General features: G+C 34.0%; 1 protein-coding gene across 2 annotated transcripts; it reads left to right on the top strand.

The window, feature by feature from the left end:
* Positions 1-329: 329 nt before the first annotated feature.
* On the top strand, positions 330-24280 carry LOC140449218 (uncharacterized). 2 transcript variants are annotated; one of them, XM_072542399.1, is made up of 5 exons: positions 330-804; positions 1290-1594; positions 3501-3548; positions 14832-15071; positions 17666-24280. In XM_072542399.1, the coding sequence occupies exons 1-5, from the start codon at positions 476-478 to the stop codon at positions 17797-17799; spliced, it is 1056 nt and encodes a 351-aa protein (XP_072398500.1). In that variant the 5' UTR covers positions 330-475; the 3' UTR covers positions 17800-24280. The 2 variants fall into 2 exon arrangements, with proteins under 2 accessions (XP_072398500.1, XP_072398501.1); XM_072542400.1 differs by lacking the exon at positions 3501-3548.
* Positions 24281-25727: the final 1447 nt, after the last annotated feature.

Here is a 25727-nt window from a genome sequence, read left to right as displayed (position 1 = left end):
AAGCATTTCGCTTTCTCTCGCTATTTTGAAAGTAGCATTCTCAGTGACGTCTTCCTGCCATTAGATTCTCGACGCTGATCGGTGTAAAGTTACCAGACAACATGTCTATTTACCAACCTTGGACTTTGACATAAACTGACAACCACAGCACACTCCCACCAAGTTTAATTTATCTGTGATGACAACGAACATTGCCCAGGAACGAGACTGGCAATGCCACCAAACGGAAGGGTGCACAAATAAAAATTGCGTTTACTTTAGCTATCCTTGTTACCAATCTAGGTTTAATTTTAACTTTCAGTTTATTTATTTGGCGTTGGTCTGTTTGACATATGACATTTATTAAAGGTTATTAAACTTTTCATTTTCAAGTCCAATAGTTGTCATCAAAATATACAATATAGTGAATAGTGATATTTAATACAAAAAGTTCTTTACCGTTAAACGTTTGCCAAAATCCTTAAAAATTCCTAAAATGCCTACAGTTTTACCAGAAAACACAGCTACAACTTCGAAAGCAGCTGACCATTCTGAACAAATGTGGAAAGTACTGAAAAATCATATATTAAGAGAAAGAGCCAGGAAAAAACAAGAAAGGGAACAAGAAGTTGAAGAAGAAAGGTTAAGAAAAGAACGGGAAGCCAGAGAGCAGCAAGATGTCATGACTTTGGGGGAAACGAGAGATCAAATTCTACAGCTTGAACAAAAGTTGACCCACTTAAAAGAAGAAAAGCATCAGTTATTTTTACAATTAAAAAAGGTTTTAAATGAAGACGATAATAGGAGGCGACAGAAGGAAAATACGTATGTAGTATATGTTTAGTGTTCGCTAATATCTTATATATATATTATTACAAAGAGCCTTAAGCTAGCTTGGACACATAAGTGGTGTCCCATTTAACCTACTCCATATTTTTCACTAATTTATTACCACCCTAATCATTTTTCACCCTAAACCACCCTTAATGCGGGCGATTGACTACCCTGCTGACTTAAAGTTCAAGTTAGCAGAATTAAAAAAAGCCTTTTCGCCCATGGCATATTTTTTCACCCATTTTCACTAATTTATTACCAACTCTATCACTAACCTTGTGGGAAGTAAATAATTCTGTATGGTTTTAGGGTGAAAATCTTTGTTCCTATAAATCCTATAAAACTCTTAAATATATTAAAACAAATATTTTATATAATTTCATTGTAAGAGGTGATTTTTGAGGGTTAAAATGTTTCAACATTTTTTACATATTTTAAAAATGAAGGGTGTCAGATTAACGGTTGTTTTATTTCAGAGAAAACTTAATATCTTTACAACAAATACCAGGAAATATGGTACATCCACAACTATATATTCAACAGCAGCCCCAATTCCAACCACCACCACAACAACAACAGCAACAACAACAGCCTCCTCAACCTCCACGATTGGTTCCTATGCCTCAACAACAGCCACAGCCACCCCAACAAACAGTTTTTAAACAGTCGAAAAGACCTAGGAGTCCTAGTCCGCCACCACAAGTACCTGTTACAATGTATCATAATTATGGTTACAAAACACCCACAGTGGGGACTTCTTCTTACCAGGGATCTCCTCAAAGTAAGTTTAAGTATTTGAATGTTTCAGTAGAATTTAGATCTTAAGTATTCTTCTAAGATAGATAAACTAAAACCCCTTAATTTTATTTCAGTTTTCATCATAATTTTTTTATTTATTGAAAGGAATAGCTCTCTGCAAAAAACCAACCAAAAACAATTTGCCAATGAATCGCTAGTAAATAAATAATAATTGACAAAAAATTTTACCAATAGATTATTATGAGATCAATAAAAAATAGTACTGTCAAATAGAATTGTATGGAACAGCCGGTAAAGAAATTGAAAAGTTTAATAAAAAGATGTTGCAAACTTACCTAGAAACCTCAAACAGATAACAGGAACAAAAATTGTACATTTATTGTATAAAATGATTGGTAGCACCAGTAAACTGATCAGGTGAAAAATTGAAGGATTACAAAAGTATATTAAAGAGACATATCACCAAGAAAGAGATTGTTTAAAATCAACTTTTCATCCAATAACAAAATATGATGAATCATTATATAACATAAAAATCAGAAAAGTATTGTAAAAGATCCTTGTACATAATATAATTTCAGCTAGAGACTAACTATAACAATGTCAATGTTTATGCATTGCATATTGCACAGAACCCTTTTCAGTTATAGAAGCATGAATGTACTGAAGACAATTCGAAAATTTACCACCAAAATGATAACTAACAAACTAAATGCTGTCAAGTACTGCTAGCATAAGAACAACAAAAAGATCTGGAAGATCATGTACAGGTGTTGTATTTAATATGAGGAAAGTATTTGAAATATCTACCGAATATAGTAGACCAGTATTCCAGTGTTGACATAGACCTAGAATAAGTCTTTTATATAAGCTGAAGGATGATATCGAATTACTGTGCAACAGGGAAAAACTTATTAAAGTATGCACTGATATCAGAAAAGATGATTTACAATCACCTTATAACATGTTGAGGTAATAATGGAAGAACACAAAGGAAACGGATATAAAATAAGAAATGCAGATATGAAATTACTATGGTATGCAGATAGTGCTGTCCTGGTGGAGAGGAATATAGACGATTTTTAAAGACTTAACATAGTTTTAACACAAGAGCGAAAAGCTTTAGCAATATTTTCAATAGCAACTGAAAAAACTAAAAAGCTTTTAGAAGATAAAATAGAAAATAAAATAAGAGACAAAGCTAAAAAAATTATGTATAGACACTCCTCTCCAGGTGCACCGAAAATTTCTATACACTGACAGTTCCTGGTGGCACACAAAGGCTACAAATACTGCAGATACTCAACAAAACTAGTCAGTGATTGACTGGAACGACCGAGAACTAAATCTATTCCTGTATTACCTTTGATGATGTCTGCTGTAGATGAACCAATTCTACACCACAACTATGATGTAGCTTTTATGAAGTCTGCACTCCTTAATTACCGTCAGGTGCCATGTTTTTTATTTTTTATATGAAACAAAAAAATCGCACACCTATTTTGCTTAAGACGATAATAGAAAACGATTTAGACAATGCAATGAAAAAATAAAAATGGTGAATAAATAAATAAAATAAAATAAAATAAAATAAGTCAGCATTCTACAAATGACCGTTTAAGAAGGACAAAAGAAAGTTTTTGCGACGCAAATTCTTCTATCTTACGAACCTGGAATGGGGAGAAGAACAGGAATAACAAGCTGTCAAATATTTCGAAAACAGTTATGAATATCAATGATCATGCATGACAAAAAAATCTGAACATAATACACTTCCTTTTTTATGCTTCTTATATAATTTTGGAAGTATATTTTCTTTAATTTGCACTGTTCTCTGTGTGCATGGTAAATCACAAAGATACATTATATAAAATTGGCGATATAAGATCAAATCTACCATTTCTATATATTTTTTTCTTTATTTGCAGAAGATGACAATAGACGTAATGAATTAGTACGAGCAGTGCTGTGGAACAGTGAGTGTCTCTTAGACAACTTTCTGCTTTTCAGCTAGATTCATCTCAATTGTGGTTGGGTCTTAAATATAAGATTTTTTTTCATTTTGCTTTGGCAAATTACATAGTACTGCCAGGTATTTTTAACTCGATCAAACCAAATTATGTGAGTTGATATAGGGTTTGTTAAGAATTGTTCCTTTAATTTTCACAAAATTAAATTAAACGATTATCATACCACTTAATTGATCTCGGCATATGTTGAGGATTTGGTCATAACTCTAAATAATGACAAAAGTAACAGTATACATATACAATATAGTGATTATAAGCAAAATTGATTTTATGCTAACTGTTCCTCACATGGGCCTAAACATAAATGGATATTTCAAGAGTTTCAATTCATTACTTGGGTTTTTTTTGGGTCACTAAATACTAATATCATGACAGCAATGATGTGTGAGGTACCTAGTGCCAGTACTGCCCTCGTGTCCTAGAGTTTTGTGTAAATTCGATACAAAATCCGTGCAAACTCGTTACTCAAGCGATTTTGGGTTCGCTGATCACTAATATCATAACGATGATGGTCTCTGATGCACAAACTCCAAGAGATCAGTCTTCTCCTGAGTACAAGATGCCTCGGACACCACCGCCGACATGATATTAGTGTTCAACTACAGTGTGTAATGAGTTTGCACTGATTTTGTATTTAATTTCCACGAAACTGTAGAATCAGAGGCCGTCCTGGCCACCAGGTGTCTTGAACATCATCGTCGACATAATATTAGTCAAAATCCACCGAATAGTAAGTCTGCACTGATTTTGTATCGAATTTACATAAAACTCCTGGAGCGGAGGCCGTCCTCTGCACCAGGTGCCTCGCACACTTTGTAGTGAGTGGCTTCCCAATGTCCTTAGCCTTCCCAGTGTGTCTCAGATATCCCACAAATATCTATCTTCTCCTTGATCAGTTCATTTTCTAATATATACAATTTACCTGGCTGTAGCAGCCCCCTAACATTCCATGTTGCGATGCGGTGTTTTTTATGAAATGGTAAGTTTGATCTTCCATTTCGCAGATATTGCCTGGTCGTCCACAATCATCTGCCGGTCGCCCATTTCACACCATTCGATCCGGAATCGATATGGCACCGGTTGCTAGCCGGATTGCAGAGCACAGAATTTTCTTGTTTAGCCGTCATTTCATAACGCTCTCTGGGAAGACATTCAGGTGGTTTCCCGTTGCCTGCCTGATCGCAGTCTCACAGCCGGTTGAACTAAGATGTAGATGTCGCCTGTAAGTACTTTACACTAGACCTGTATGGATCATACAGTCCCAGTGCAATGAAGGAATGGAGATAAATATTAACAAAACAGAAGTTATGCAGATAGGAGAAACAAGAGAAACAAAACTTAAAATAGAAATTAAAGGAACAAAAATAATATAAGGTTAAACTTTTACAGACTTAGGAGTAATAATAGAAAAAACTGGATATTTAGAAGTAGTTTATAGACCTGTATTGACTTTTGGCAGCGAATCATGGGTACTGAATAAGAAGTTATAAAGAAATGTTAAATGCGTTACCAAAATGGATATAATAAAGAACACAGATATAAAGAACTAACTAAAATCCACATTGGAGTTAGTAAAACAGAGGCAGCTGAGTTGGTGGAGCCATTTACACTGGATGAATAATACCGTACCAGTCAGAAGAGTGTGGGAAGCAAAAATATTGAAAAACAAAACAAAAAAGGAAAACCAAGGCAGACATGGGATGAAGTAATCGTGAAGATATTGGAGATAAGAGGAGTGATATGAACAACCGCAAGGATATTGCCACGAAACCGAAAAGAATGGAAGACATTCATTAAGAACTAAATTAAACCTTACACATTTATATAAAAATAAAAAAACTTGTTTCATGACTGAAAGTATATTTTTCATTTCCTCAAATATATTTATGGTGTTGATAATATTTTAATAATATACAGATGCTGGCAGTACTATAAAAATGTATATAATATCAGTGCACTATTTTACTTGATTCACTTTACTAATAAATGAATGCGTTTTCTAAAGAACAAGACGAATAAAAAACTGTAAGTATCAATATTTATTGGTTGTGGTTAAACATTCAAGGATGAGGATGAGGTATATATTTTTATGTGTAAACTGTATTCTTCCATTTTGTACTTTGTTTCTTTGCTGTTATCTCATCGTGATAAGTTTGTCGTTTATGTTTTAAGGTTATTATTTGTTCCCATAAATTTTAATATGTTACATACATTTCCTATGTGAGTTGTCTCGTTTCATGAAAGTTTTTCTTTTATCTTCATTTTCATTGCATGTATTCTAATTTTCTTTTTTCTGTTTTATTTAAGTGATTGTAAACGTAAAAATATTTTATTACGGTTCATACTTACAGATAGACAACAAATCAGTACAATCTATTATTGGCTAACATAAAAGCTGATAAACTCTACACCATCCCTTGCGCGGAAAGTGAGCCGAAAAGAGGATATTGATCTTCTAACTGAACCCGTTTCAACAAAGTTTTTCTTTCATCTTGTTTCAATGCATGTGTTTGATTTTACTTATACATTTTTTTTAACAGTGACTCTGAACGTACAAAAACATTATTCGGGTTGAATTTTAAGGAAAATACAAGCTGAATATAGCCGCAAATGTCAACCATGGAACAAAACATTTCGGTTTGGTAGTGATGGGATGTTTTATAGTGCATATGTTGTATGTTTCACATATAAAGAGAGAAATCTTTTAAAAAGTACATTTTGATTACATTATTTTATGAATTCTGCAATTTTTAATTTATTTAAAACAATAACGAGTAAATATTTGTATATTTCGAGATTAATTGCAAATATCGGTTGCAATCTGTCAACTGGTGGTTTGACGATGTCAACTATCAAAGAGCAATTAAAAAAAAAACAACAATTAAATACAATTAATCTCCAAAGAAAAGGAAAAGCTCAGATGGCAAGATCAGAAACGAGATAGACTACATAATCAGTGACAAAACACATATATTCAACGATGTCACGGTCTTTAATAGCTTTACCACAGGCAGCGATCATATAATGGTATGAGCCAAACTAAAATTAGACTTAATAACAGAAAGTTGCAAAATAATTAGGAAGAAGGCCTACCCGATATGAAACGCCCCAACGATTTTAAATGAATACCAAGACAATATCAATAAAATCCTACAACAAAATGAATTCATAAATAATGTAAATACCCTAAAGGAAAATATCGTAGAAGCTATTCGAGAGGCTCAAGTAAAACGCTGCCCTAAAAGACGCCAAGACGAAAAAATAACCATTGAAACAAAACAACTAATGGAAACTAGAAGAGAAATCAAAGAAAACGAAAGTATTGTCGAAGAAAAATTCGAAAAATAAATAAAAGTATCAAAAGCTATAAGTAAAGATTTAAGAAAATTTAAGAATGAAAAAGTCCACCGAACTATAGAAGAGAATAAAAGTCTGAAAGTCCTGAGAAAACGGCTAAACAATGGAAAATGTGAAATACACAAACTAAAGAACAAAGAAGGAATCTACATATCAAATAGAGAAGACTTGAATAGTTGAAGACTTCTATCAAGAACTATACTCAAGTCAAAGAGAAGACCAAACGGACTTGGAAGCCGCCGCATCTCGCAAAATCAAAATCATCAACCAGAGTTCAGAGTTCATGCTAGAGATCACACTAAGTGAAATCCAAGACGCAGTGAAAAAGATGAAAACAACAAACCACCAGAGGAAGATGGAGTCGTAATAGAAGCTATAAAGATGGGCGGACGTAACCTTCTCAACCAAATAAAAATTTTGTTTAACCTTTGTCTAACAGATTGTTGTATACCGGAAACGTGGAACAATGCAGTAACAATTTTACTACACAAGAAAGGAGACAAGGCGCACCTAAAAAACTGTAGACCATTCAGCTTATTGAACCACATCTATAAAATGTTTACCCGAATAATTACAAGACTAGAAAAACAGTTGGATTTCTACCAACCCGAGAACAAGCTGGCTTCCGCTCAAAATTCGGAACAAACGATCACCTACAAACAGTAAAAACCTTAATAGAAAAATCGATAGAATATAACAGATCACTGGTATTTATCTTCGTAGACTTCCACAAAGCCTTCGATACCGTGGAATTAGACAGCATTATAACTGCCCTGAACAATAGTAGAATAGACTACCGGCTTACAAAGTTAGTACAAACATTGTACCAAAACGCCACGATGCGTGTAAAACTACATGATACCACCAGAAAAATTCATATAGAGCGAGGTGTGAGACAGGGCGACACTCTGTATAACGGCCCTCGAATACGCCTTTAAAATGCTAAAGTGGGAAAATAGAGGAATAAAAATAGACGGGGAAATGCTCAATCATCTGCGTTTTGCCGACGATATAGTACTTTTAGCGAAGATCTGCGTGAACACAACAAACGCTACAAGAATTAGAAAATGTATCTTCAACAATAGGTCTAAAAATGAACATTAGCAAGACCAAATTTATGACACATTTGGTTCACAGCGAACACCTAACCATCCAAAATCAAGTGGTAGAATTGACAGAAAAGAACATACATCTCGGTCATTAAATCAGAATCAGCAAGGATAATCAGACCTGTGAATTTCAACGACGAATAACACTTAGCTATGAAACGGAAGACATTTGACTAATGCGTTCTTTCTATTATGACATACGGAGCAGAAACTCTCACGGACACAAAAACAACAGCACTAAAAATGCGAGTGACGCAAAGACGCATGGAAAGATCAATTCTCGGCGTGACAAAAAAGACAAAATAAGGAACCAAGACCTAAGGAAAAGAATAGGTATCACTGATATCGTCGAACGTATAGCCATACTGAAATGGAATTGGGCAGGTCACATAGCGAGACTAAAAGACTCAAGATGGACCAGAAAACTAATTGACTGGCGCCCAAGAGAAGACAAACTCAGCAGAGGACGACCACCAACACGCTGGATGGACGACATTAAACGAGTATCCAAAAAATGGCAACAAAATGCACAGAACCGTGAAGAGTGGCAAAAAATGGTAGAGATCTATGTTCAGCAGTGGACAGAAGTTTGCATGATGATGATGAATCTCCAAAAAACAAATATTGACTCGTTCTTGTTTTATATAAATTAAAAGTTGCAGAATTCATAACATAATATAATTAAAATGTACTTTTCTAAAGCATTCTCTCTTTATATTTGAAGCATACAACATATACATCATAAAAACATGCCAAAACTGCCAAACCGAAATATTTTTTTTTCATGGTTGACATTTGCGGCTATATTCAGTTTGTACTTTCGTTAAAGTTAACCTATTATTCGTACTAATTAGTGCAATTCGAAAAACAAATCATTCCAACATGAAAGCATTGGAATCTGAAAAACGTGTAGCAGAGCGTTTTGAGAACACACATTGCGCATGATGTGCAACCATCCTAGGACAATCAAGTTATTTTTTTTACTTGACACAACTCTATAGAAGGGTTTGACAGTTGACATGTGTAGTGTGACATAGCAGAAACTATCTACAAAATACTCCCATTTTAGGGATTGATCAATTTTTTAGTGGACCTATTAAAAAAAAAAGAATCAAAACATCAAACTCATAACTTAAAATTTGTCTATTTAGAGATTTGACATCAACAGACAACTTTTTTTGGGAAAAAAGATACACAAAATGAGATATGCTCAATTAAAATCGCATAATAAACAAAAAGTATATTGCAAAATTGGTGTTTTTGAATAATACTAATAGTTTAGGCGGGATCTGTTTTGGATTGGACATTTTCCATAGGAAGCTATTTTTTTGCTGGAATCCCTTCAGGATGTGCCCAATATCGATAATCACGATATGCGCCAGTCGCAAACCCTGTGCTAAATTTTTTATTTAACAAAATCTGAAAACAATTGAAAATTTCTCATTTTTTTGCTACTATTTTCGTTTATAATTCGGAAAATATTTATCCTAGAGAAAAAATTATAAGAAGTAAAAAGTTTCGTTATTCAATTTTACATAATATTTCGTTAGCTAGAAATTGAAAATTTAATGTTTATTGTTGAAAAAATAGCAATAATGGGAAAAAAAGTACAAAAAAATGAAGTTAATCATTTAAATGTTTTCGACTTTCTAAACTTGACTTACAAGCTCCATATTCCGCCTAGAAAAACTTCTTAATATGTTTAAAACGTGTGCTAAATTTTGTTAAGATCGGTCGGATAGGTTTTGCATAATAATTTTGCAATCCAGCCTACTGGAAAATTTTTCAAATTTATAGTAGGCCCTAAATAAGCCTCTCAGATCTTTTTACATATAAAGGAAGGCACAAACTTTCAAACGCTTTTTGTAAAATTCAAATCGGTTCACTAAGAGAGCCTAGAAAATTTTTTAAAATTTTAAACATTTTTTATATATATATATATATTAGACTTATAAACAAATTGAATAACTTTACGAGCTTTAAACATATCAATTTCAAAATTTATACTCTTAAATAATATTAAAAGACGCTTCTTTAAAAAAATATACATTCGGCTTACTGGTTGCCGAGATATTAAAGGTCAAAGTTGGCATACATTTGCCGTGTAACCATAAGTGATAGAGGGCTCGTTTTTAAACAAATACCCTCGTCTTGTCAAGTACTTTTTAAATGAAAAGTTTTACGTAATGCGCTTTATGGCAACATACATAAAAAAGACAAATAAAAAACCGTTTTCGCGTAAAATGTTGCTCGGAATGCATGAGTGGTGGTGGTGGGGGACATTCACTCGAAATACGAATCGGCGGGTTCAAAATCATAGCGCGAGTTAAAAATTGCATTACCTCGGCTTCTTGTTAACCAATTTTGCTCTTTTTTTGTCGATGTCTCGGACGACAAGGATTTCAAATATCATATTTTTAAATACCATTTTTAATCGCAAAATTGGGAAATTTACAATAAACAATTTTATGTTAAACAAGTAATTGCATTTTTTCTTCATGCATTTTTTTTTGAGCTTGCAATTTATAAATTGAAGTAAATTGTTACTTTTAGTAAACAAATATGTATTTATAAATTGTTAATAAATAATTTAAATTGTTAAAACAAAGACGAACGAAAAAAAAATTTTTTTTCATAAATAAACTTTATTTTGACTCAATCTTCAATTTTTTTTTAAAGTCTTTTTCTTTTTTTGGAAGGACAAGAATCTTCAGGTCTGACTTTAACCTTCAATATCTCGGCAACCAGTAAGCCGAATGTATCGTTTTTTTTTAAAGAAGCGTCTTTTAATGTTCTTTAAGTGTATAAATTTTGAAATTGATATGTTTAAAGCTCGTAAAGTTATTCAATTTGTTTATAAGCCTAAAAAATGTTTAAAACTTTAAAAAATTTTCTAGGCTCTCCTACTAAACCGATTTGAATTTTACAAAAAGCGTTTCAAAGTTTGAGCCTTCTTTTATATGTAAAAAAATTTACAAATATCTGAGGGCCTTATTTAGGGCCTACTATAAATTTGAAAATTTGCGATTTTTTTCCAGTAGGCTGGATTGCAAAATTATTATGCAAAACCTATCCGACCGATCTTAACAAAATTTAGCACACGTTTTAAACATATTAAAAAGTTTTTCTAGGCGGAATATGGAGCTTGTAAGTCAAGTTTAGAAAGTCGAAAACATTTAAAGGATTAACTTAATTTTTTTGTACTTTTTTTTTTCCAATTATTGCTATTTTTTCAACAATAAACATTAAATTTTCAATTTCTAGCTAACGAAATATTGTGTAAAATTGAATAACGAAACTTTTATCTTCTTATAATTTTTTCTCTAGGATCAATATTTTCTGAATTATAAACGAAAATAAGAGCAAAAAAATGAGAAATTTTCAATTGTTTTCAGATTTTGTTAAATAAAAAACTTAGCACAGGGTTTGCGACTGGCGCATATCGTGATTATCGATATTGGGCACATCCTGAAGGGATTCCAGCAAAAAATAGCTTCCTATGGAAAATGTCCATTATGGTCTGAATTTCTACAGATCCCGCCTAGTCTAAAAGGAAAGTGTCTAGTTCGTTAAGTACACTCCATACGTATATCGCACGTCGAAACTGTATCCTTTTCAAAGATAAACGAGTGTAATTGCTCATTATTCATTGCAAATGACTAATTTTTAACTTAATCTTGAAATAGAGTGACCGACACGAGTATATTAACAGGTTAAGTGCCACGAGAGGCCAACATGGACTCACATATATATTCACACGTTTTTTTTTTATTTTGTTCTGGAGTACTCGATTAATTTTCACTGTCACTAGAATCAGTTGGTTGGTACTGGTCCGAAAGATACATGTTGCCAAACTAATCAGATTCTTCATCTGACAGGATTTCTTGCCAATATTTTTCAAGTTTTTGTTGCTCTTTCTCGTACTACTGCATTGTACCGCTGTAATTTAAGTACCGACAAGAAAAACACAAGCTACGGCGACGGCGCCTTCGCTTGTTAGATTTTACACGATATCAACAGGAATAGACGAGTCAAGGCGTGATGCCACGTTGGACTCTCATAGATCACAAAATAGCATTTTGTGATAAAAATCTTGCTTGCCAATTTGCTAAAAGTGATCGGCCAACGAAGACATTAAAACTTTCAATATGGTGGCACTTAACCTGTTAATACAGTTCAAAATATTTCACGAAAACCAATATGCAAAGAGAATTACTTGAATTTTTTTTATAATAACTAAGAAAATATTCATTGTTCATTGGCGAAACCGAACTCTAACTTAATTTACACAATTTATTTGTAAAATTTGACCAACCAATCTTGACTCTTGGCGGCACTTGTTTGAACTCGATATCGAAAGATGACGAGCGATATACCAGCGGAGTTAACTTTAATAGCATGCTTTTGTTTACATGGTGTGTTTTGTGTTCGTTGCATTTGAATATTGCTGAAAATGACGCGAGAGGAGCAACAAATTTACAATAAATTTTGCCTTAAACTCGAAAAAGCTTGTACGGAAACGATGCAAATGATGCAAAAATCCTTAAGACATGAACGTATGAGCAAAGGAATTGTTCAGTCTGTTTAAAAATGGCTGTACGGTGTTTTGATCAATCTTCCAGTACAACACCGGGAAAACATGCGAGACTAGGAATTGAAGGATATCGTCGATTAACTGTACATGAACTAGAAAGCGATCTGGAAACTCTAACCGGGAGTTCGGAATAATTCGCCTGTGTGTTCATCCCATTCCAAAATTGCTCACTACAGATCAGAAAAATATTCTCTGTGGATAACTCGGAAATGGTCGATATTGATGAAAATATGATAAAACAACACAAAATGATGTTTTAACGGTTAGGATCACAAAACAAAACACCACTCTTCGTAGTGGAAGCTTCCATATGCATTTGATCCTTGTTTGAATTTGTTTGTCACTATTTTTTATCGATTAGGAAGCCACCGTGAATACTCTCCAATATACCAGACAAACAACAAAGCATTTACGTTCATGATCTAAAAAGATTGCGTGACTAAGTACGAAGAAGGCCACAGTTTTGGGCGAGTGGCGACGTATCACGATAATGTGTACATCGAATCTTGTGTAACAGCCTTTGACAAAACACAAAGTTGTACAACTAAGCCAATGTCCATAGACTCCGGACACCCTGCAACTTTTTGGGTTTACAGAACTAGAAATGCCTCTTAAAGGGTAAAAACATGTTTCTTGGTTAAAAAACATTCGTGAATGGACTCAGATATCAAATTCAGGACAATTATTCCATGTGGCAGAAGATCAGAAGCCTTTACAATGGTGATCTTCAACGGCGGATATTTCTGATATAGCACGTGAAGAAGACGAAGAAGAAGGGGATTATTTTAAAGAATGTCGTGAGTGGAATAAAGCATTGCTAAGTTATGAACGAAGGTCGGATAATTTCTTACAGGTCTTTTAAACAACTAAAAAACAAACAACAGAAAACTCATCCGACAAAGAAACAAGTATTGGAGAATACACAATCATCCAAATAAGATCAGTAATAACTGAAAAACAGAAAATTTTTATAGGAAAAATCAAGGCAAAGAAAGGACAAGGATAAAAGAAGCATAGGCCGAAGAAGGATTTCGTGGCTGAGAAACTTTCTAGAGTAATTGCAGTTCGTTGCTTTTCAGATTGACTGACGATAAGATACCAATACCTATTATTTGATAGATGAAGGAAGGAACAACAAGAAGAAGTTTTCCTAAAGGAATATTTAATTTGTATCTGTTAATGTTGTATATCGTTGTAAATGAACAATGGGATCACTCACAGGAAATAAAATGTAGAATAGAGAAGGCTAGGAGTGCATTCAATAACATGGCCAAACTCTTTAAAAGCCACAATCTTAATCTGGAGATAAAAGTAAGGCTCCTACGATGTTATATCTTCTCAATATTGTATTACGGAGTTGAATCCTGGACACTAACTGAAGCAATGGAGAAAAAACTTGAAGCCTTCGAGATGTGGCTATACAGGCGAATTCTAAGGATATCATGGACAGACAAGATAACCAACGAGACCGTATTACGAAGAGTGGGCAAAGAAAGAGAGGTGATATATACCATTAAAAGGAGAAAGTTGGAATATCTCGGACATATAATGAGAAACAGCACTAAATACAGATTACTGAAGGTAATCCTACAGGGTAAAGTGTTCGGAAAGCGAGGAATTGGGAGAAGGAGAATATCATGGTTGAAGAACCTGAGGAAATGGTTCTCCACAACAACAACGAATCTATTTAAAGCATCAGTCAATAAAATAATTATAGCCAGAATGATTGCCAATATTCGGAACGAATAGACACTGAAAGAAGAAGAAGAATGTTGTATACTTAAATATTCTCACATCCTCATTATCATCATTATCTGTCATCTATCATGTCTTCGAAGGTTGAAAAGGAACTCGTTGAAAATATTCTGTAATTCATTTAGTTATATTGTTTGAAATGAAATCATCCGAGGATAGGAAGAATGGTCGTAATCATAAGACGAGAATGGAAATAAAAAAAAAATAAAAATGTCTGCATGTTGTACACTATTTCAAACATATATTAGCTTTAAGAAACCATTTCCTCTTGAGAACAATATTTAAAAAAATCAAAACGAAAGACAGATATTTGTGAGTTTTTCATTTAAAAATTATTTTATTCCTCACAAAGATCCTAGCGATTTAACCGAAATATCAGTCTTTTTATATTCTTCTAAACACTATTTTTTTCAGAAACTCCCCAGTACGGAAATCAACCTAGCGCGTTTTATCCCGTAGCCCCACAAGAACTTCCCATTTATTACCCTACGAACCGAGAACCCGCTAGAACTGTATACGAGCCACAGAGGATACAAACTTATCACCTGGAGCCGAAATTATCCGACCACTATATGTTGAGGGCACAGCCTTCCTCGCACGGACACGTAATCCATCCGGGACCGATGCCCATTAATCAACAAGCACCTCAGAAAAGTGAGTACATCTTTTTCAATGTTTCTGCAAATTCAATTGGTTTTTTATTAACGATAGAACTATATTATCTTAATTTTCATAACTAAATATAAATATTTTCATAAAAATACCGTTTACTGAGGGAAAAATGAATGAATATGTATATGTAAGTCAAATGAACTGTAGTTATTAACTCGATCAAGAAGAGAAAATAGGTTATTTCTGTCATTTTATTGTTATAATAAAAAATAACCGAAATATGAATTATTAAAACCGACCCACATAATTACGGTGGAATAATCTTGCCCCAGTCTACATCAAAATTGCTAACAAAAATCTTTTCACTAAGTACTAACACCTAATTGTTAAACCATCCACCGTATAGCCCCGACCTAAGTCCCAACGACTTCTTCACGTTCCCAAAGATCAATGCGTGGACAGCGATTCTTGCAGGTGTAAACTGATGACAGGAATAACTGTTTTACCAATTGATTTGAACGTATGCAAAAGTGTATCGATCGTGGTGAGACACATACTCGTAAGTCTATGTATTTTTGTGTTTATGGCTAAACTATAATTCCACTCTTTGGGAGAGTGAATCATCGTTTGAAGGCGGAGAAGTGGGGAAAGACGTAGGGAAATCCAGTGGCATACACTCACTTTTATTTCAACGTTAATTATATTATGTATATTGTTTAAAAATTATTGTTCGAAATAGGCCACAATAGATTTATCTGCAGGTTTTTACTGAAGTTTCCATCTCTATATCCAAAGACCGTTTTAAGATATAAATTATAGTTATATTTATTTTATTTGTTTATTATTATATATTTATATAATCTTATATTATTTATTTTCTTTTTTTTCTTAACTTTAAAAACGATCTCTGGAATAGAGATTGAAACGTCAGTAAATTAAACATTTGAATAAATATTGTACAAAAACTGTATGATAAAAACAAAAATTGTCTGACAAAACATTGTACAATCTATTTAAACACAAACACTATACACACTTACTATGTTTTCTCGTTTTTTTTTGTTTTTGGTTTTTTTATGCTGATATTCTTACTAAACGATTAGAAAATATTATTCGATGTCTAAATCTGAAGATGCAGTGCTGCTATCGCTGCTATTATCTTTACCACATGGTGTAATTATAATTGGCTCTAGTAAAACTTCGATATGAGTGTCAAGTTCCCACATACGATGTTCTTCTTTAATTATGTGACATGTGTAAGAGGCTCTAAAAAATATTGATGAAGGCATCTCAATAAACGGAGTCAAGCTCAATAACCTGCGGTTATTAACTTCAGGCTTTTGAGCTATGGTTATACAGAAGGATCCTGGGGATACCATGGACAGACAGTTACCAATGAAGAGGTACTACGGAGGATGAATTCAACATCGTGAAGGGTCGTAAGCTGCACTAGTTGGGACATATAATGAGAAATCAAGTCAGATATGAGCTACTTCAATGCATTTTGCAAGGTAAAATTTAAGGAAAAAGGGCCTTAGGACAAAAAATAATATCCTGGCTTGCTAACCTGAGAGCATGGTATGGAAACACCTCAACACAGCTATTCCGTCTAGCGACCAACAAAGTCATCATAGCCAGAATGATCGCCAACGTTCAGATTGGACAGGCACCCTAAGAAGAAGAACCAATAGCGATATAACATTAGAATTAAGTACAAGGCTATTATGATGCTATGTATTCTCTAAATTATTTTATGGCATTGAAGCAAGGACGTTTAAAAATATCAGACCTCATAAATTAGAAGTATTCAAAAGGTGGTACTACCGTAGAATTTTATGTATACGGTTTTATAAATGAAGAAGTGTTGCGAAGAATCAACGAAGAGGAAATAATGCAAAAAGTGAAAAAGAAAACTAGAGTATTTTGATCATATAATGAGAGGCGCATCAGATTGTTATTGTTACGACTAACAATGGAAGAAAAGGTAAAAGATAAGCCTAGCATTAAAATAAAAACGAGAATTTCTTAGCTTAGAAATTTTAAGGAGTGGTTTAATATGAGTTTCATTCAAGAATTGAAGACAGCTGTGAATAAAGTTATATTCGCCATCATGATTTCCAACCTCCCATAGAAGAAGGAACTTCTAAGAAGAAGCAGAACATCATTTGGGTGGTACCTTAACCTTTTTCCCACTGCGTTGCTCATGCTTGCCCGCTAGACCTTTTTTGGTCTACTCACTCTTTGAACTTTTTTCATCTCGGTTTAGATGACTACTTTTCAGTAATTCCTCTTCAGTGTCGGAAATATGACCTGTAACTGAATAAGTTTCATAGTTTTCGGATAGCCGAAGGTCCTTTGTTTGTTGCTTATCATCATAATCTCGAAATTAGCAGTCTTTAACTTTTTTTCAGTGATTCCCATATAGCTATTAGCGACCAATACCGAGCATGAAGCGCACACCGCCACGGCAGATGTTACATTACCTCTTTTTCCCAATTTCTTCCTTAAACGCAGGATATAATTTCGTTAATCATTGAATAAACTAAAAGAAAACGATGTCTTTCGCTTGGAACTTCACTTTTTTTTTATTTATATCATACCGAACCAACGGAAACTAATGAATATTTCTTTTACAGTAGGTGGAAGTATCACTGCCGGTTACCCAGTAAGAAGTCAACCACAGTATCAACAGGCCCCTCAAGCTTCGCTGTATACAGGTCCTGCAAGGACGCTGTACCAGTCGCCAGTCACTTACCAGGCAAGAGAATGAAGACGACATTTTAATGTATTTTAGAGTAAATTCAAACGTCAATTTTGTTTTACTTTTGATAAAGGAGCAGATTTTATTCACGAAGTTATTGACTATAGAGAAGCATAATTTTATCTATTTAGAAATTTTACAACAATATAAAAATAACCATGAAACCATAATTATTTTTAACACATATTTGTGTAATTTTACTTTTACATTTTTAAATAAAATATGGATTTTACAAAGAGAAAAATCTATTTATATTATATAATATTGATAATCAATAGGAGGTAGTTGCCATAGATTCTCGGTCTGATGTAATTAATATATCTTTTAATGTTTATTCATTTCTATTGTTCAGTAAATTATAATTTTATAAACTTCGCAAAAGTAAGTTGAAGTTTTATTAATAAAATGTTTTATTACAGCCCCTAGCATCTTGATGACGCCCATAAAAAGGCTTCGTTTTGGTTCTTTTACATTCAAATAATAAATGATAAACTTCAAACTAAAGTAAATTCAACTTCAAGCTACGAACTATGTAAACAAATGCACGCTGGGAACACGCGTTTGTTCAGAGCCGGACTAGTAAATTAAAGATACAATATAAAACGAACAAACTTTGACAGATACAGATTATAGTATACCAATTTTTTAAATATAAAAATGATTTACAAGATCGAGCAGATCGACCATCTCACTATCGAGGCAGTATTGTGTGAAATGAGCCATGATAGGAAAACTAATTATCTAGGACATTATGAGATCTTGAGTTTGTTAATGGAGAGGAAAATTGAAGGAAGCAGAGGGCCAGGTAGGAGACGATGTTCATAATTGAAAAACATTAGAGAGTGGACGAGTCTCGATATTCAATCCTTAATGAGAGCCTTTCAGAATAGAGAAAGATTTGTCAGAATTGTTCCTGATCTTCAGAAATAAAGACGTCACCTTCATCACTCATCATTTTCCACAAAATATCAATCCCTTCCTCTCTTGGAGCCTTCCAAACCTTTACAGGTATTCCATCAGGTCTACTGCCTTACCATTCTTCATCCTATTTAACTCGACAACCTCATCTCCCGCTATCAGCGGTATTACATTTTCATTTGAGATCCCGCATCCTCTGTCCCTCCCCTGATGTTCTTCATTTAGCAACTTTCTAAAGTACTTATACAATCTTTGCTTAATTTCAAAATCGGTTCTTAACACTCTTCAATCCACACTTAATCTGCCGCAGCTGGGTAAAGTCCTTTGATGATTTGTTCCCTGGCTTTAGCAATGCTGTTTAATCTTTTCATCCCCTCGAATCGTACAGCTGTGTAGACGATCTTTCCTTAGCAGTAACTACAGCGGGCTTTGCTTCCCTCTTTGCTACCTTTTATATATTCTTATCTTCCTTTCTTTTAGACCTGCCATACCTCTTTTTAACCTTCTGTTGCACTTCATCGTTCCACCACCAAGTTTCTTTGTCTCTAGGAGCCCCTTTGCCAGGTGTTTTTCCTAGCACTTCTCCCATTCGCACCACAACTTTACTGTTAGCTTCCCACCAGTCATTTACCGTATCATTTTCCTCAAGCTCTTCCAGCACCGTACTCTTACAAACCCTTGCCAAATCCTTATTTTTTAACTTCCATCACTTTAGTTTCTGGTATCCTACTTACTTTCCTTACCGCCTCACCTTCGTATCTCCGCATCCACTATCACCGGTCGGTGTTTACTAGCTACAAAATCACTTTACAGTTGGTAACCTCTTTAGCTGACTTCTTCTAGACAGCACAAAATCTATCTGACTTTCCCTTCCCCCGCTATGATAGGTAACAACTGGTCTTCAGTCTTCATAAAGAACGTATTGATGCCAGCCAAATCCCGTGCCACTGCAAAGCCAATAACTCTTTCTATTGCCTAATGAAATGTTTATATTGTGAGCATCAAATATATGCCAATCTAATCGAGCGGCATTTAAACAATATTGAATGTATATAGACCTGTTAGGCTGAGAAAATATGGCTGCTACCTTAACAATTTATTATAATTTGAACTCACAATCACTTTTTTTCATGTAGTTAATCAAATCAGAATGACGGTATTAGATTTTTGTTTTGATACAGTGCAGCAACAACCGCTATACGTATTTCGACCTTCTTAGGTCTCTTCAGAACGGTATAGTCACAGAGCAGTGACTATACCGTTCTGAAGAGACCTAAGAAGGTCGAAATACGTATAGCGTTTGTTGCTGCACTGTATCAAAACAAAAATCTAATACCGTCATTCTGTTTTGTTATTTACTTCGTTTGAAGTACCAGAAACTGAATTCACTACAAATTTTGACCAGGATGAACGGCTTGTGGAATGCAATTTTAGATTCCCTTGCCGAGTAATTTATCCAGCTGTTTGTTTCGCAAATTTTAGGAAACACAGTGGTTAAGATTTGAATTCGGTTTCGCTAAGTAGAAATCGTTTGATTTCTCTTTTTGAATTCGGTTTCGCTAAGTAGAAATCGTTTGATTTCTCTTTTTGTTTAATCAAATCAATTTATCAAACGCTGTCTGGGTGTCTTGTATGTTTTTATTTATTTTGTGATATTTTGCTTTTATCTAGTTTGTGATATTTTGCTATTTTTTAAGCTTCCTTATATAGCAGTGAACTTGCATGAAACCGTCCAGTAGCAATCATGTAATTGTTTCATAATTTTATATACAAAATTATTTGTGGATTTAGTGTCTATTTCACTAATATTCATATCTTGAAATACGAGCCCCTTTCCATATCAGTTGGCCCAAAGTTAGGTTGATAAGAAAATTGAATTTTAGAGAACAAAAATAAAAGCGCAGCGTAAATTTTAGAAGATTTAATAAAAAAAATGTGAAAATTTACCACTGAGTTACATCCCCTTTATTTTTAATGACATCCACAATTCCTTCTGTGTGGCAGGATGTTTTCTGAAAGTTTTTTTCATTTCGCGCCACAAAATCTCTGGGACTGTTAGAAACCCATTCCAGAAGTGATATTCCATGGTCTTCAATCCATTTTAAGCTCTTTTTTGAGGCATGACAACCTGCGCCGTCCTGTTGGAAGACAAAAACTTCCGCTGATGTTAAATGGTGTTCCATAATCGGTAAAAGAGCTTCTTCTAAAATATTCAAATGTCCGTGTTTACAATCCCATCGATAAAATGTAACTTTCCACACCTTTAGACGACATGCTGCCCCAGATCATGATAGATGCAGGAAATTTGACTTTTCTCTTTAGGCAGTCGGGATGGAAAGCTTAATTTTTCCTACAAATGACGTGACTTCTACTGTCTCCAATAAAATCTTCAAATCTGGACTCATTACTCCATTGTATTGAATCACATTACGACCGAGTCCAATCTTTATGCTCCTTTGATCATCTTAGTCTATTTTTCTTTTGTTGTAATGTTAAAAGTGGCTTTTCCTTAGCCTAGAATAAAATGAAATTTATTAAAAACAAAACTAATTCTTCAACTATAAAACTTACTTTGTAAGTATCAAATCATAATTTGTGGTCCTCTCGGTAACATGTTGATCCAGAAACGTGTCTTCCAATAACGTCACTCCATAAAACGCTTAACTCCATATAACTTGCTTGTCGATTTTTCACTATAATGCGTCTTAATTCCCTTCGATCTGCTTCGGTTATTTTACTTTTTCGGACATTTCTAGGCTTTGTGACGACCGAACCTGTAGATTTGTATCTTCTGACTATATTTCTTACACAATTAAAAATCTAATAATAATTGAACAAATTTTCTCATCGATAACTTTACCTCGACCCATTGTACAATCCACAAACGGCAAAAAGCTTTACAATACTACAAAATACATTTGACATCAACTGACAATATTATTGTTTTGATGTCATTTTTCCATAGCTACCTCTGGCTTTAACGTAATTATGAAAAAATCAACGTATGTTGACGTAAGTGACTGTATAGCCAGGATTTAGTGATTTTTTTTTATTGTTGAAAATAAATAAAAAACATGAGGGTAATGTTTTTAATAAATATTAATAAAAATGCCATTCTAATTAATATGGGAACTTATAAAATATGTAGAGTATAATTTGTTTATGGTAATCGACTTCAGGTGGGCCAACTGATATGGAAAGGGGCTCGTAATTTGCCAACAAGAATAAAAAGAACTATTATATTATATTGATTTGTTTGTTTGTCAATGATCTCGGAGTTCAGGATAAGACATATCTCTGTTATTCCAAAAACTATCATTCTTTTAGTCTAATGTATTTATAAATAGTATCTCCAAAGCTTCTGCGTCTTACTTTCCCTATTTCCTGCTTTTCCCTCCAATGACTAACTTTCTTTAATTGCTTGAGAATGACTGTACTAGATTAACTTATATATACAATCTCCCTTATTTCCCGCATATACTTGGCTGCTGTAATAGCCTATATCGAAAACACGACTGTTTTTTAGGTGAATGTCTTTTAAATCAGCATTCCATGAAGTAGTGAATAAATTATCCAGATCAATATATCGAATCATAAATTTGGCAAGGCGAATTTGAAATTAAATTTTGTTAATTTCAACAAAATACATTTTCAGCAAGTGAAGATATGGACAGCATAATATTTAGAACGAATTATTACACATAGAACACATTTTCATAGAGCACAATGTTTGGTATGAGTGTTAGAGAATATCACTGTGCATAGGTTGAAGTGTGATAGATAACATATCATCTGACTGACTTGAAGAGTTCTGCGATACGATTCACTCTTGCAAGATAGCATGACTTAGCACGCGTACATTTGTTGGGAAACACGGAATGGTAGCCATCTGTTTTACAACGGTTGTACTGAAGCCAATGGATTATATATATACAATAGCACTAAAGGCCTTAGAGGCCCATGGCTTAAAAAGTTTGTTCTTTCTTCATTTTCGCTTTCCTTTATGTACTGAGATCTTCTCTGGCTCGATATGTGATTTTTCTCCATTCCTTCTTGTTATTCATTTTTCTTTTCTGGCCTTCTAGTCCAATTTCTTCCATATCTTTTTCTACCTCCTGATTCCATCTATTTTTTGGCCTTCCTTTTCTCTTTTTTAAAGTTATAGTGTAGTTCAGTACCCTTTTTGGAGTCCTCGTGTTCGGCATCCTTTCTAGGTGACCTCGCCATCTTAGTCTCTGTGCCTTTATGACTCCTATTGCCAATGGATTATAGGACATTAATTATTACATAAGTTTATTGTAGTAATTTACAAAACAGTCATCATGCCAATATTGACACACACGGCAGAGACACGAACTGGCACAGAGAGGACAAAAATAATGATAGAAACAGCAGAAATGAAAACTCTTAAAAACAAATTATGGTAAGACAGTATGGGACAGAGCTAGAAATACAGATATACGACGTAGATGCAAGGTGGAGAACATCAAGAACTTGGTAAGAAACAGAAGAGTAGAATGGAACGATCATATAAACCGAATGGCAACAAATAGAGTAGTAAAGACGGCAAGAAACGGTTTTCCAATAGGAAGACGATCAGTAGGAAGACCACGAAAACGATGGATCGACAACTAGTAGAGGCGCATTGAAAAACAGACAGCGTCATGTCTATATAAGAAGAAGATGAAGAGTTTTATTGAAAAATTATTGCAGAAGAGCTGTGGAATTGTACAGATTCTTCAAAAACATAGATAAAACTATATAGACATTACCTTATTCGATAATGTGAAAAAAAAAGGTTTTTCTACGCACTGTGTGTAAATCATATGGTCTTGTTAGAGCAAATCATACCGCAGTAGTCTTCAATTAAGCTGAACTGTAATATATGCTCTATCTCACACATCAGCCCACCTTGTAGTTGTAAAGATCGTGTTATTTATTTTCTATTTCATTGAATACTAAACTAAAAGATTTAAATTGCAATTTAAAAATTCAACGGCTGATAAAGTCCCACTGCACTTCAGGCAGTACGTTCGGTTTTTGTTTAGGTGTTACTGAAGATGATACTACTTCAAATGCCACTCAAAATTTTCTATCATCTCCCTGTGGTCTTGTGTCATTTTTTTATTCAAGTCGAGAAAAGCCGTTTTCCTCTGTAAACTAACTGTTACGTTTATATTTTAGTCTCTCTAATTTTTTTTAGATAATTCTTAATTATTACTATATGTTCTGCATGCCAGATATTGTTTATAAAGGCACCATGAACGACGATAACAATAATTTTTTTTAAAACAATTAATATTTTTATGGATCTCTAGCGTATTATTAAAAACATTGCAAATATAGACCACTTCTTTGTTAAGGCGGTGTGTAGATGGATATAATTCAAAAAAATATGAAAGCTTAGCTTGTTTGTCAAAAGTAAAAACAGAAATGTCCGTTTTAGTGTAATTTTTATAACTTATAGAAGGGTGAACATGATCTACTTATTATTTTAGATATTATTTTAAATAGGTGAAGCGAAAACATTATTTATGCATGTATTAAGTATAAAATACAACGTTTTAAAACATAGTTTTATTATTTTTTAAAACCCATACACCCTCTTGTTTTTTATTACTTACATCATTGCTAATGAAAGCAAATCCAAAATCCGTAAGTAATCCGTAAGATACTTTGGAAAATCATACAAAAATACAAAAGGAAAACAGGATCCCCGATTACCATTGAAGAAGTCACGGCAGCTATTAGAAAAACTAAAGATGGTAAAGCTTGTAGGGCCTGACAAATTTTATACAGAATTCCTGAAACTTATGAACTTCTTCTTCTTAAAGTGCCCTCTCCTCAATGGAGGTTGGCTACTACAATTTTAAAATCTTCTCTATCTTCAGCTGTTCTTATTAGCTGTTCAAAATTTAGCCCTGTCCATTGTCGGATGTTTCTGAGCCACGATAGTCTTTTCCTTCCTAGGCCTCTCTTTCCCTCGATTTTTCCTTTCACTATAAGTTGGGCATATTGGTACTTATTATTTCTCAGTATGTGGCCTAGGTATGATGTTTTTCTAACTTTTACTGTGTTAAAAAGTTCTCTTTCCTTGCCTATTCTATGCAGCACTTCTTCGTTTGAGGTATGCGATGTCCATGAAATTTTGAGCATTCTCCGGTAGATCCACATTTCAAAGGCCTCCAATTTATTTACGGTTGATGTTTTTAGGGTCCACGTTTCAACTGCATATAGAAGAGTCGACCAGACGTAGCATTTTGATAAACGTAGTCGAATTTCGAGTTTTATTCGAGAATCACAAAGCAGTTTTTTTATTTTTTCGAAAGATTTTCTGGACTGTTCTATTCTCGATCTTATTTCTAGATCAGGATTTAGGCTGCTATCGATCCAACATCCCAGGTACTTAAATCTATTGACCTGTTCTAAAATGTGCCCATTTATTGTGCAAGGTTGAGGTACGTTTTGGTTTTTTCGGATTGACATCACTTTGGTTTTTTTAATGTTTATTTTCATACCAAATTGCTCACAGGTCGAGTTGGTCTTGTCGATGAGTCGTTGTAGACCTACGTCGGAATCCGCAATTAACACTGTATCATCGGCGTATCTTATACTGTTGATATTTACGCCATTCACCTTGACTCCATCCTTGGAATCCTCCAATGCTTCTTTAAATAGAAACTCGGAGTAAACTGCGCCAGAACACATCCTTGTCTAACTCCCCTCCTAATTTCTACTTCTGCGGATGTGGAACCTTCGATCCTAACTCTGGCGTTTTGGTTCCAGTACAAGTTTTTTAAGAATTTGATGTCTTTTCCATCTAAACCGACTTCTTGCAAACGTTCTAATAGTAGGTCGTGTCTTACTCTATCAAATGCTTTTTCGAAGTCTATAAAGCATATAAATATATCTTTCTGTTGGTCGTAGCATTTTTGGGCGAGAACTAGTAAACTGAACAGGGCTTCTCTCGTTCCCATGCCGGCTCTGAATCCAAACTGATCGTCTCCGATGATTGTTTC

Source organism: Diabrotica undecimpunctata, chromosome 8 (assembly GCF_040954645.1).
Source record: "Diabrotica undecimpunctata isolate CICGRU chromosome 8, icDiaUnde3, whole genome shotgun sequence".
NCBI classification, from domain to species: domain Eukaryota; kingdom Metazoa; phylum Arthropoda; class Insecta; order Coleoptera; family Chrysomelidae; genus Diabrotica; species Diabrotica undecimpunctata.
This window is presented reverse-complemented; position numbering and strand designations above follow the sequence as displayed.

What these genes read in the sequence shown, in the direction of transcription:
- LOC140449218 (XM_072542399.1), top strand. Translation starts at nt 476, where the DNA reads ATGCCTACAGTTTTACCAGAAAACACAGCTACAACTTCGAAAGCAGCT. An exon ending in TTACCAGGGATCTCCTCAAA is followed by an intron (nt 1,595 to 3,500) that starts GTAAGTTTAAGT and finishes CTTTATTTGCAG; the next exon opens with AAGATGACAATAGACGTAAT. An exon ending in ACGAGCAGTGCTGTGGAACA is followed by an intron (nt 3,549 to 14,831) that starts GTGAGTGTCTCT and finishes TATTTTTTTCAG; the next exon opens with AAACTCCCCAGTACGGAAAT.